We start from the raw sequence: 13,904 nt of genomic DNA, 5'->3' as shown, positions 1-13,904 counted from the left end.
TTCTCCTTTAGTCCTCGTGGAAATGAAAAAAAATTAGCTAAACCTACATTTTATTTGAAAAAATGTAGATTATCATTTTCATGACCTAGTTCCAAAAATTTTTGCAAAAAAACTGGCCGGTCAAAATGCTTGCTACACCCCTAGATAAATTCCTCGAGGGGTATAGTTTCCAAAATGGGGTCACTTGTTGGGGGTTTCCACTGTTTTGTCACCTCAGGGGCTTTGCAAATGTGACATGGCCTCCGCAAACCATTTCTGCTAAATTTGAGCTCCAAGAGCCAAATGGCGCACTTTCCATTCTAAGCCCTGCCGTGTGTCCAAACAACCGTTTATTACCACATGTGGGGTACTGTTTTACTCGGGAGAAATTGCTCTACAAATGCTGTGGTGCTTTTTCTACTTTAGTTCTTTTGGAAATGAAAAAAAATTAGCTAAACCTACATTTTATTTGAAAAAATGTAGATTTTCATTTTCATGGCCTAGTTCCAAAAATTTTTGCAAAAAAACTGGCCGGTCAAAATGCTTGCTACACCCCTAGATAAATTCTTCGAGGGGTGTAGTTTCCCAAATGGGGTCACTTTTGGGGGGTTTCCACTGTTTTAGTTCCACTAGACCTGTTCAAAGCTGACATGGTGCCTAAAATATATTCTAATAAAAAGGAGGCCCAAAATCCACTAGGTGCTCCTTTGCTTCTGAGGCCGGTGCTTCAGTCCAGTAGCACGCTACGGCCACATGTGGGATATTTCCTAAAACTGCAGAACCTGGGCAATAAATATTGAGTTGCATTTCTTGGGTAAAACCTTCTGTGGTACAAAAAAAATGGATTCAAAATGAATTTCTGGAAAAAAATAATGAACTTTGTAAATTTCACCTCTACTTTGCCTTAATTCCTGCGCAATGTCTAAAGGGTTAAGAAACTTTCTAAATGCTGTTTTGAATACTTTGAGGGGTGCAGTTTTTAAAATGGGGTGACTTATTGGCGGTTTCTAATATCTAAGGACCTCAAAGCCACTTCACAACTGAACTGGCCCCTGTAAAAATAGCATTTTGAAATTTTCTTGAAAATGTGAGAAATTGCTGCTAAAGTTCTAAGCCTTGTAACGTCCTAGAAAAATAAAATGATGATCAAAAAACGATGCCAATCTAAAGTAGACATATGGGGGATGTTAATTAGCAACAATTTTGTGTGGTATAACTGCCTGTCTTACAAGCAGATGCATTTAAATTGAGAAAAATGTTAATTTTTGCAATTTTTCGCTAAATTTTGGTGTTTTTCACAATAAATACTGAATGTATCGGGCAAATTTTGCCAGTAACATAAAGTCCAATGTGTCACGAGAAAACAATCTCAGAATCGCTTGGATAGGTAAAAGCATTCCGGAGTTATTACCACATAAAGTGAAACATGTCAGATTTGAAAAATGAGGCTCTGTCAGGAAGGTCAAAAATGGCCAAAGAGGGAAGGGGTTAAAAGGCAACTAAACGTTCAACAAACTTCTGACCTGTCATAGTGACATGTCAGAAGTTTTGATTGGTGGGGGTCTGAGCAATGAGACCCCCACCAATCACTAAAACTAAGCGGAGGAAGTGCTCAAGTGAGCGCTCAGATGCTTTGTTTCTGTTTGGCTTTTTCCGGAAAACCGATGTATCAGTGTACGGGCTCATAGACTTACTATTCAGGCCGTACACCGCTACATTGATTTCCGGAAAAAGCCAATAAGAAACTAAGCAGCAGAGCTCTCACACGAGTGCTGCTGCCGCTTCGTTTTAGCGATTGGTGGGGGTATTTTAGCTATGTGCCAGGTGTCTACCTTCCAAAAAATATATAGGTATGGGGATTTAGTAAGATTTATTATTTTGTAATTTAGGTTTTATGGTTATGGTTAGGTTTTACATGTCAAAAGTGTAAAATCTGTCCTGGCTTCCAGAGGTATAAAATGTCCAAAACCCACTGGCAGCGAAAGGGTTAATGTACATTATGAGCTCCAAAGCTTTCTGGAAACTCACCATATGAATAACATATGTGAATAAAGTGAAGTAAAGATGGTCATTATCACAAAGATGTGGGGCCACAATGAGGTAAATGCAATCCAAAGCACACAAAATGAATAAATACGGACATTTTGCAAATAGTGTAACTAATACAGTTTTCTCCCTTTCAGTTGTGTGGCAGCGCGGCCATGAAGCTTAAAAAAAAAAATCTGCCAGCTCAGGAAAAGTCTTATCCAGTGCATGAACTTTCTGCTTAGAGATCGGGCAGAGCGGTCATGAAGTATTCTGCTCGATTACAGAGAGATCTAAGACCACCAGGGATTCTGGAATTAACACGTTTTCCGCCCTAGACCACCAGGAATACTGACATGAGCACTTTTTCTGCCCTGGACCTCCAGGAATACTGCCATTAATACTGCTATTGTCCCTTCACTGCCCTAGACCACCAGTGATACAGATATTAACCCCTTCACTGCTCTAGACCACACAATTGAAGACATTAATTCCTTTTCTCTCTTAGATACCAGTGTTGTTACCATAAACTCATGAACTACCCTAGCTCATCACAGCAATTTTTCTGGAGCTTTACTGCAATATTTATTTGCCGCTGTTTTGTCTCTAACTGCCCCTTTGTCACTGGCTACTAAGGCTAAAGGTATGTGCACACGATAAGTGTCTTTTACGTCTGAAAAGACAGACTGTTTTCAGGAGAAAACAGCTGCCTCGTTTCAGACGTAAAAGCTCCTCCTCGCATTATGCGAGGCGTCTGTGACGCTCGTAAATCTTGAGCTGCTCTTCATTGACTTCAATGAAGAACGGCTCAAATTACGTTGCAAAGAAGTGCCCTGCACTTCTTTTGACGAGGCTGTATTTTTACGCGTCGTCGTTTGACAGCTGTCAAACGACGACGCGTAAATGACAGGTTGTCTGCACAGTACGTTGGCAAACCCATTCAAATGAATGGGCAGATGTTTGCCGACGTATTGTAGCCCTATTTTCAGGCGTAAATCGAGGCATAATACGCCTCGTTTACGCCTGAAAATAGGTCGTGTGAACTCAGCCTTATAGTTAAAGAAATGTTCGAATGTTTGGCCATGAAAATAGGTTGTGTGAACCCAGCCTTAGAGGGAACACTGGTAACAACCCTTGTGGAGTCTGATCCTGCAGTCATACTCCTGCCATCTAATTCCTACTAACGTATATTTAATAGGTTAGAAAGAAGTAGGGAACAGATGGATGGCAATATGACTGTAGGATCAGACTACAGAGTGTTTGTTTGTAGTCTGGTAACAAGGAGCCATGGGTCTGCATAGGAGTTGTATACACAAAACAGTAGGAGATATTTAATTTGAATGTTTTTCATTTTATATGCATTGGAAAAAAAAAATTGGTTGCGAACATGGACCTTCCTTTTAAACCAATTTAGTCATAGTTGCTATGATCAGAGTAATTCACATTAGAACAATGGTTTATAATCAAAATAGAAATTATTTGGGTTTATTTGTATTTTCAGCCAATTGTGCAGTTCCTTACCTACGATCAGAGTAATGCCCATTGTTAGGGAGCTGACCCACGCCGTCAGACCTCTGCTTTGATCGAACTCTTCAAGCCATTCCATGTTAAGTATCCCAAGTGCCATCTGGGATCCCATAACCAACAGGTGGACAAGGAATGAGGACAGTACAACCATCCATGCCCATCCCCCATCAATGTTGGGGTTCCCTTTTGGCTTGACTGTCCTGCCTTTCATCTTCCCGTCCAGTTTTTTCTCCACTTGTGCTCCTTCACTGCACATCTTGGCCTGTTACAATATATAACATCAGCAGATAAGTACAACAGCCCATACAAGCAGGATGTGAGATGGGCAAGGTAAATACATATGTATGAAGGGACAACTAACAAAAAAAATAAAAAAATAAAACAATATAGTGGAATTACATTATTATTACTGCTGTTATGCATGGAGACTCTGATACCATTACATATTTGACAATGGGGGAGGGGATATTTACCTAATTAGAGCCCTTTCGTGGTTCACACTGGGGGAACTGCAGTTATGTATGCCTATTTCTCCTGCAAAGCTGCTGAGGAATATAAAAAGCACAATCGGGAAGCCCTTTCTATTTTCAAACTAGAATAACTTCATACCTCAGATTGCTGGTTAACACCATATTGGAATTCTCTGTCGACTGCGCTATTGATTCTGTCAAAAACTTACAGAACTCTGTCACAACGGTGTCCTCAGGAGACGCCAGAGCTCACTTCTGCTCACCTCGGCTGGGTCCCGTAGCGCGCGCACCGGACTTTCATGATTAATTTGGCCATAGTACCCTGGACTATGTCACGGAGCGGGTTAGTGGACCCACTAGGCCGTACCGCCGCAGCGGGGAGGCAGCTGGCCAAACAACAGGACACCCCAGAAATACAATGTCCCGCACAAGGGTAACTGAATAGTCCAGATGGTGGCCGCAGCTCTGGCACAGATGAGATGGGTGCAGCAGATGGCGCCAAACGTGGTGTATGACACAGGAGCCGCAAGTTGCGCCAGACTTGGCGGACTCCTCCGGACGTGGCAGAAGACACAGGACGTGGCAGATTCCTCCGGACGTGACAGATGACACAGGACGTGGCGGATTCCTCCGGACGTGGCAGATGACACAGAACGTGGCGGATTCCTCCGGACGTGGCAGATGACACAGGACGTGGCGGATTCCTCCGGACGTGGCAGATGACAAAGGACGTGGCGGATTCCTCCGGACGTGGCAGAAGACACAGGACGTGGCACGACTCGATACTAAGGCACAGCATGGGAAACAGGAACGGGTAACAATTGGAACGGGAAACACTAAGGGACCATTTGCAAGACAGACTGGGAAAACTAACAACGCTCAGGCAAGGATTAGAAGGCCAGGGGCCTTCTTATAGACCAGAAAATCGTGGCAGTTGATGATGATGACGACTTACTATTTGCGCGCGCTGGCCTTTTAAGGCTGGGCGCGAGCGTGCGCGCGCACCCTACGGGACACAGCCGAACGGAGCGGAAGTGAGCGCTGGCGTCTCCTAGGAGAGAGACGGGGACCAGCGCTCACGGATCCATGGCTGCGGGCGTCGGGAGGTGAGTGAACCCGACGGCCCGCGGCCATGGACGCTACAGACTATAAGAAGGGGTCAGCCCCTTCCTCCCACGCCTGAGCATTGTTGTGGTCTAGTGCTTTGCCACTTCGTGATCGCTATGATAGAGACGCAAGTACTGGTCGTGGATTTTTGAACCAGTGCCAGATCCACTTCAGCCTGTATCCTAGGGCATTTTCATCTGATGGCGCAAGGGTCGCTTTCATCATCTCTCTTCTTACTGGCAAGGCTCTTGGGTGGGTGAATCCTATCTGGGAGAGACTAGGACTAGAGACCCGTAACTTCCAGGGCTTCCTCCGGACTTTTCGCATGGTGTTTGAGGAGCCTGGTCGAGTCTCATCTGCAGCGGCTTCCTTGCTAAAACAAAGCCAAGGAGACACCTCTGTGGGCGAGTACGCCATCCACTTCCGCACCCTGGCGGGAGAATTGTTGTGGAACAATGAGGCCCTGGTGGCTACATTCTGGCAGGGTCTGTCTCCTAAAATTAAAGACGAACTTGCCGCTCGAGATCTACAGTCTACCCTGGATGACCTCATCCTTCTGTCCGCCCAGATTGATATGAGGATCCCAGAACGGCTCCAAGAGGCTCGTCAGGAGGGAGGCCTTCCTAGTCCGGTTCCATCCTTGCAGCAACCTCTGCTGTCCTCAGGTGCCGACCCTCCTAATGAGTCTGTGAGGTTGGACCAGTGTAAGCTATCCACCCAGGAGAAACAACGCAGACGCACTTCGGGACTCTGTCTATATTGCGGCCTCGCAGGCCATCTTGTGCGTCTGTGTCCCCAAAAGTCCCAAAGCCTAGGGTTGCTAGGAGAGACAACCTTGGATGAAAAGGGACTTCTGTCTAAATTGTCCATACCAGTGACCATAGTATCCGGCGAGAGAACGCATCAGGTCTCAGCATATCTGGACTCTGGATCCGCTGCTAATTTCATTTGTAGAGACCTGGTGGATCTTCTTCAATTACTCACTACCCCTCTGGAGAGGCCATTGACGGTTGCATCTGTGAATTGACTACCTCTGCCAGATCCAGTTATTGCTGTGACCAAGCCGCTGAGGCTCCAAGTGGGAGCCCTTCACTCCGAGCTGTTATCATTCTTTGTCTTGCCCAGGGCCGTTAACCCCGTGCTGCTGGGCCTGCCTTGACTGGAACTCTGGAGAGGTTCTACAGTGGGGCCCCGAGTGTCACAACCGTTGCCTGGGACAGATTCGTTCGGCTCAGCCTCCTCTGACTCAGTCATTGGCAGGATTGCCTGGTAATTATTCTGCACTTTCGGATGTCTTCAGCAAGAGGGAGGCGGAGACGCTGCCCCCACACCGGGCGTATGACTGCCATATTGAGCTGATTCCTGGTGCATCCCTTCCCCGTGGTAGGGTATATCCTCTCTCCTTACCAGAGACTCAGTCCATGTCCGCCTATGTTAAGGAGAACTTGGAGAGGGGCTTCATACGGAATCTTCCTCTCTGGCAGGACCCGGGCTCTTCTTTGTCAAGACAAAGGATGGTTCTCTACGTCTCTGTATCGCCTACCGGGGTCTCAATCAGATCACGTTGTAAAATAAGTATCCGATACTCATCTCAGAACTGTTTCATCGTATACATGGTGCCAAGATTTTTTCCAAGCTAGACCTGCGTGGGGCTTACAACCCAATCCGGATTCGCCGGGGTCACGAATGGAAGACTGCATTTAACACCCGTGATGGACACTATGAGTACCTAGTAAAGCCCTTCGACCTGTGTAATGATCCCGCGGTCTTCCAGGAGTTTGTTAAGGACATCTTCCGTGACCTCCTCTATGTTTGTATTGTGATCTATCTGGATGACATCTTGATTATTTCTCCAGATCCTATGACTCATCAGAGACATGTCCGTCAAGATTTGCTGCGCTTAAGGGAGAATCGTCTGTACGCCAAGTTGGAGGAGTGCGTGTTTCAGAGAGATGCTCTACCCTTCCGGGGCTACATCGTCTCGAATCGAGGCCTCGAGATGGATCCTGAAAAGGTAAAGTCCATCCTGGAATGGCCACGTCCTCAATGATTGAGGGTCATACAGCGCTTTCTGGGATTCGCCAATTTTTACAGACAGTTCATCCCAAACTTCTCCTCACTGACTTCTCCCATCTCTAACCTCACCAATAAGGGCATGAACGCCAAGGTGCCTACCAGAACGGGCCGGGGATTCCGCTCCAGGAGTAACCCCTTGTCGTCACTGTCCATAAATGGATAGGGACGCCGGGGGCTTCTCCAGGAGCGGAATCCCCTGCCAGAGCGAGGTCTGGCCGACGGGGATTCCACTCCTAGAGGGAGCTACAATGGCGCTATCAACGGGGATGGGGGTTGCTATCTTCAGGCAGGGGGTGCTATCTACATCGAGGGGTGCTATCTACAAGACTGGAGTCCCTGGCCAGTGGTCTTGCGATGCTCTGGCCGGGGTTTCCATTGTTGAAAGCCCTGACGTCACTGTCCTTATATGAACAGTAATGTCAAGGGCCTCCCCGGGCTCAGTGCTCAAAGTAACGTTGTATGTGGGGAGTCCTCGGCCAGGATCAGTTTTTACAGGCTTTTACAAGGATTGTTTCCTGAAAACCGGCCGGTAAAAACTGATCCATTGACTTCTATGGGAGCCATCTGGCCGTGAAAACGGCCATGTGAATACACCCATAGAACTTCTTTGTTCTGAAAACAGCCGTTACAAAAACAGCCGTCACACGGACGTTTTTCACTGTCGTGTGAATGTAACCTTATTGTACAGAAGCATTGGAGTTTTAGGATGCAGTCACAAACGGCAGATTTTGTTGCAGAATTGTCTACTACTGAAAATCTGCTTTATTCATTTGAATGTGGATGTTTCTGCAGCAGGTGTATGGACTTGTGCAAATTTCATTCAAATAAATGTAACCGATTTTAAGCCGCAAAAAATTTCAGCAACAAAATCTGCCGCGCAGTTCACACAGAGTTTTTTTGCAGGCAAAAAATTCTGGCTGGAAAATCAGCTCCGCTTTTTGGTCGCATGTTTTAGGCGTTTTTTCAGGCTTTTGTTTTACCTTTCTTCAACAGACAAAGAAAAAACGTGAGTGGTTTTTGCCAAAAACCGTGTCGAAAAACGGCCGCGGCCGTTCACAGCGTTTTTCTTCTGGCTCCAATTGATTTCAATGGGGTTTTTGAGCGCAGAATGTATCAAGAAAGGTCAAGTCGCTTTTTTTAGCGCGAGCAGACAAAAAACCGCTCAGAAAAAAAACGCCTCTGACTCCCATTGAAATCAATGGGAGGAGATTTTGGGGGTTTTTTTGGCGCGGATTCCAACACGGTTTCTGCGTCAAAATCAGCACCAAAAAACTCAGTGTGAACAGGGCCTTAGATTCCCATCTTGTAGACCATCGATCCATTCGTAGCACTCTATGGCTAGGTCTACATAACGGATAGAGGAGCAGTGATATTGCCAAGTGGAGGGAATACAGTATCCTCGTTTTGGAATGACTGAATAAGACTATTGCTTGTCAAGTTCTTATCTGACAAACTGGATTACATCTCAGTCACAAATGGTGAGCTCCTATAAACTGCTCCAAAAAAAATGCATGCTCAAATTATAATAGTATTGCCCATATTACTACATAAGACGCTGTACGTAGCTCTTAATCAATACAAACAGTTACAGTAGTTGTGGTTCTGGTAGTAGAGTTTATTGCCAAAGTGGGAATCCTATATACCCAAGGTCAGAGGAATTTCTTCAAAGGGAAAGTCAACCAGTTAAACCATTGTTTTTATTGTTCCACTGCATATAAAATAAAAAATCTGCTAACATACCCTGTGTAGTCTGATCCTGCACTCACACTAAATACCATCTGACCCCTACTTCTTACTAACATTAAGGGCTGATTCAGACGTGCGTGGCGTTTTTGCGCATTGCAAAACACGCAGCGTTTTGCCTGCGCAAAAGCCACTTACCTGCTCCGTGAGGCAGCATCATATGATGCGCGGCTGCGTGGTTTTCGCGCAGCCGCCATCATTATGACGCGCCATTCGGATGTTTGTAAACAGAAAAGCACGTGGTGCTTTTCTGTTTACATTCATCCTTTTGACAGCTGGTGCGCGAAACAGGCAGTTCGCACGGAAGTGCTACCGTGCGACCTGCTTGGTTTTCACGCACCCATTGACTTCAATGGGTGCGTGATGCGCAAAATACGCAGAGATATTGACCATGTCGCGCTTTTTGCGCAGCGGACAAACGCTGCGCAAAAAGCACGGACGATCTGTACTGCCCCATAGACTTGTATTGGTCTGTGCGTGGCGCGTGAAAACCACGCGGCCCGCACGGACGCAATACCCGTTCGTGTGAATCTAGCCTGGGATAGATAGATGGCAATATGACTGCAGGATCAGGCTACATACGGTTTGTTTGTAGTCTGTTACGATGGAGAAACATACGGTATTTTTCGGACTATAAGACGCACCGCACCTGACCATAAGACGCACCCAGGTATTAGACAACAGAAAATAGGAAAAAAATTATTTGTTAAAAAACAATTTATTCTGTTTCACCACATTCTGAGAGCCAAAACTTTTTATATATTTTTTTTCATTGATTGAGCGGTGTGAGGGCTTATTTTTTGCAGGACGAGCTGTAGTTTTAAAGGCACCATTTTTTGGTACATACGATTTTTTTTATCACTTTTTTTTTTAAATTAATTTTTTAAGTGCTAAGGTGACCAAAAAACTATTTTGGTGTTTTACATTTTTCAACTCACCGTGCAAGTTAAATAATGGTATATTGTAAGAGATCAGACTTTTACGGACGCAGCGATACCAAATGATTTTATTTTTTACATTGTTCTTGGGGAAAATGTTTTTTTTTTACAATTCTGAAAATGTATCTAATATTTTTTTTTTACACATTTTATTAGTTCCCCCAGGGGACTTGAACTGGTGACCACTTGGTTGCATGTGGAGTTACGGAAACAGCATAACTCGCTGAGTTCCCCTAACTCCCACAGTAGTGAATAGCAGTTACGGAAGCAGCGTAGCATGCGAGCTACGCTGTTTTTCCGTAACTACTGTTCAGCTCTATAGGAGTTAGGGAAACAGCGTAGCTCTGCGGGTTATGCTGTTTCAGTAACTCCACATGCAATCAAGTGGCCGGGAGTGCACAGAAAGCTAGAACGGGGTTTAGGGAGCCCCGTTCTAGAGATAGGTGCGGGCCCCAGAGGTGGGACTTACATCTATCTGACATTTATGACATATCCTGTGGATATGTCATAAATGTCCTTCATAGAAAAACCCCTATAAATGCAGTGGTCGCTATTGATCGCGGCATTTAACTAGTTAAAGGAGTTTACCATAAAACACATGTATCCCCTATCCACAGGATAGGGGCTACATGTGAGATCGTTGGGGGTCCGACTGCTGGGACCCTCAGCGATAAGGAGAACAGAGGACCGAAAGTCACCCAAAGCGCTACATTAGAAGCCTGGACTTCCGGGTTCTGTGTGCGGCTTAACTGTTCCGCAGCACCATAGAGATCAATGAGGAGCCGCTCGCGCATGCGCAGAAGAATCCCATTGATCTCTATGAAGCTGCCGGACACAGAACGTGGAAGTCAAAGCTTCTCATGTAGTGCTCTTGGCGACTTTCGGTCCCCGTTCTCCTTATCGATCACACATGTATTATCGCAGCGTACACATGTATTATCGATCACACAATGTGTTTTATGGCACAACCCATTTAAACTGCGAGGAACAGCGAAACTGGTGTTGATAGCCGCGTGAGCCCGCACCATACATCACCCCTCCTCCGCTCCATGATGTGCCGGCAAAGTCATGCGTCGGAAAGGAGTTAAGTAATGAAGCGTTGACTGCGGACTATAAGACTTTTTTGCAAGATTTATTCTTGCTAAAAACTGCGTCTTATAGTCCGAAAAACACGGGTAGGTCTCCATAGGAGCTGTAGATACAAAACTGGAGATTTTTAACTATTTTCAGGGTTGCTTAAATGGCGTCTGTAACCATAATGTCCGTATTAAACTAGTATGGTTTCATGCACACGACTGTGCCAGTAATTACAGCCGGCCGTTTTTCAGGGCCGTGCTCCCATTTTAAAGTATAAGTGCATGGTCCGTAAAATTAAAAAATAGGACTAACCTGTTTCTAGCGTTTATTTTCTGCTTACTGCCTCCTTTGTATAGAAATAAGTTTTATTAGATTATGCTAATGAGCATTTAGGTGCAATAAGGGCATTACCAATGCACCTAAATATGCTCTTATGTCGCTCCCCAGTTCAACCCCCCTCCCTCCCTTTTTAGGGTATGTTCACACGCAAACGCAAAAACGTCTGAAAATACGGAGCTGTTTTCAAGGGAAAACAGCTCCTGATTTTCAGAATTTTTTTAAGCCAATCGCGATTTTTACTGCGTTTTTCACTGCGTTTTTTACGGCCGTTTTTGGAGCTGTTTTCTATAGGGTCAATGAAAAACGGCTCCAAAAACGTCCCAAGGAGTGACCTGCACTTCTTTTTTGCGGCCGTTATCAAAACGGCCGTGTAAAAAAACGACCCGTTGAAGCAGAATGCCGTTTTTCCCATTGAAATCAATGGGCAGATGTTTGGAGGCGTCCTGCTTCCGATTTTTCGGCCGTTTGCGGCCCGAAAAACGTCCGGAAATAAGCCGTGTGAACATACCCTTAGGGTATGTTCATACGCTTAACCAAAAACGTCTGAAAATACAAAGCTGTTTTCAAGACAAAACAGCTCCTGATTTTCAGACGTTTTTTAAGCCACTCGCTTTCTTCGTTGCGCTTTTTACGGACGTTTTTGGAGCTGTTTTAAATAGCGTTCATGAAAAACGGCTACAAAAGCGTCCCAAGAAGTGACCTGAACTTCTTTTTCGCGCCCGTTTTTCAAAACGGACGCTTAAAAAAAAACGGCCCGCAGTAGTGCCAATTAGAACGTCGAGCAAAAAGATCAAAGAGCAGGGGCGCGTGCGCGTTACAGATAGTACGGGGCCAGGCATGAACGCACCGATTATGCTGCTTGGCCCCTGTCAATCACTGTAAGAAGGGAGGGAGGGGGTTGAACTGGGGAGCGAAATATGAGCATTTAGGTGCAATTGTAACGCTCTCATTGCACCTAAATGCTCATTAGCATGAACTTAATAAAACGGATTTCTCTACACAGGACGCAGTAAGCAGAAAATAAAAATAAACGCTAGAAACAGGTAAGTGTCCTCTACAATACACGGTTACTAGTTTAATTCGGGACATTCTGGTGACAGACTCCCTTTAATATTTTATTTTAAGTGCATTGGAACAATAAATTGGTTGCTAAGGTAGACTTTCCCATTAGATCAACTAGTGGCTATTCAGATTGTAACTACAATAAACTTTTCCAGAATTCCTGTGTCATTGTTTTGCTGCTTACCTGCATACTTTACATTAATAAATCTGGCGCATATTATGACTCATCTTAGCTATGCCCCTTTTTTGGACACTTTTCAAAAAAAATTTGAAAAGTAAATCTCCCTCATTGTGTTACAGTTCCCATATTCACTGCTGTTTGCTGTCAGTGAACAGAAACATTATTGCTGTAGAGACTGAAAACCTGTCCTGATCATGTACTGTTTTGGTTCACTCAGCGGTGCACCTTTATCGGTTGGACATGATGAGGACAAGTTTGCAGCTCCTAAAAATAAATAAGACACTTTCACTGACAGCAAGCAGAGGTCTTGAAATGGTGAGGAATTGAAAAACAAAATGTATAACCCTTTAAAAAATAATGCTCTGCATATATGAGAATTAGGTCATGGAAATTTTCATAAAGAATGAAAGTTTCATAAAGCTTACACAAATACGAGAGAACATTGTGATAGATTTTTTTGTGACCATAAGGCCTTATTCACACGAGAGTGTCCGAGTTGCTGCCACAAAAAATGAACATTTTGCATCCATATGAATGTCCGTGTTGCATCCATGTTGTTTCCGTGTGCCATCCATTTTTCTCCTCTGCAAGCAATTCCTGTTTTTTTTTTTTTTTTTCTGCATTTCTTTAGCAACTGACCCATGAAAAACGTGTCATCTGTGTGCTGTCCGTAATGGGCCAGCCTGGTCCACAAAAATGGACCTGAATATGACATGCTGTGAGTTCCCCATAAAGAACACACGCTCTGTGAAAAAAAGAAAGTGTGAATTATATGGATCTGTGCGCTGACGGATGGACAGCACACTGACGAGAAATACGTTCCTGTGAATAAGGCCTAAATGAAACAGCAAAACTGAGAGATTGTGCTTGTATAAATACTCATATCTCTGTGATCTGTAAAAAGGATAAAGTTGTCTTACCACTTAGGTGACTGACACGTTCACAGGTTAAAAAACCCCAGCCAGCTTAGGGATCATTGTACAAGCAGGAAATCTGAAGGAAAGGTAAAGGAATTGACAAGGTTTTAATACACTCAGAGAAAGGTACAAATAAAGAAATATATATATGTATATATATCAGAAGCTGCTGTAATGCAAGACTCAACATATGACAGGAATTGTTGTGTCAGGTATATGTGGTCGATAGAAGACGGTTAAAGAGTAGAAATCATTACTGAAAATACTCATCTTAGGCTGAGTTCACATGTCGCGGTCAAAAAAAGTTTTATGCAGCGATATTTGCAAAATTGTCGCAAACCTGGGCCACACATGCGGCCGTCACGGCGCAGCTCTTGTACCGCACTGAATTGCAGCAGCACCACGCCACACAAGGGGCCGTGACCTGCACACTGAAACCCATCAGGCGGGAACAGACGCCTTA

The 13,904-nt window shown here is 44.7% G+C and overlaps 1 protein-coding gene across 1 annotated transcript in view; it reads right to left on the bottom strand.

The window, feature by feature from the left end:
- The window catches only part of SLC16A14 (solute carrier family 16 member 14), a 77,703-nt gene that overhangs the window by 21,663 nt on the left and 42,136 nt on the right, over window positions 1-13,904 (bottom strand). The window contains exons 3-4 of the mRNA XM_075861248.1: window positions 13,445-13,517; window positions 3,526-3,793 (exon numbers count right to left, since the gene is read on the bottom strand). Coding sequence (XP_075717363.1) covers window positions 3,526-3,787 — 262 coding nt within the window. The 5' untranslated portion in view covers window positions 3,788-3,793; window positions 13,445-13,517. The remainder of the gene's footprint in view (window positions 1-3,525; window positions 3,794-13,444; window positions 13,518-13,904) is intronic.

The sequence above is a fragment of the Rhinoderma darwinii genome, chromosome 4, assembly GCF_050947455.1.
Source record: "Rhinoderma darwinii isolate aRhiDar2 chromosome 4, aRhiDar2.hap1, whole genome shotgun sequence".
NCBI lineage: Eukaryota > Metazoa > Chordata > Amphibia > Anura > Rhinodermatidae > Rhinoderma > Rhinoderma darwinii.
Note: the sequence above shows the minus strand (reverse complement) of the source record. Positions and strands in the feature narration are given on the sequence as shown.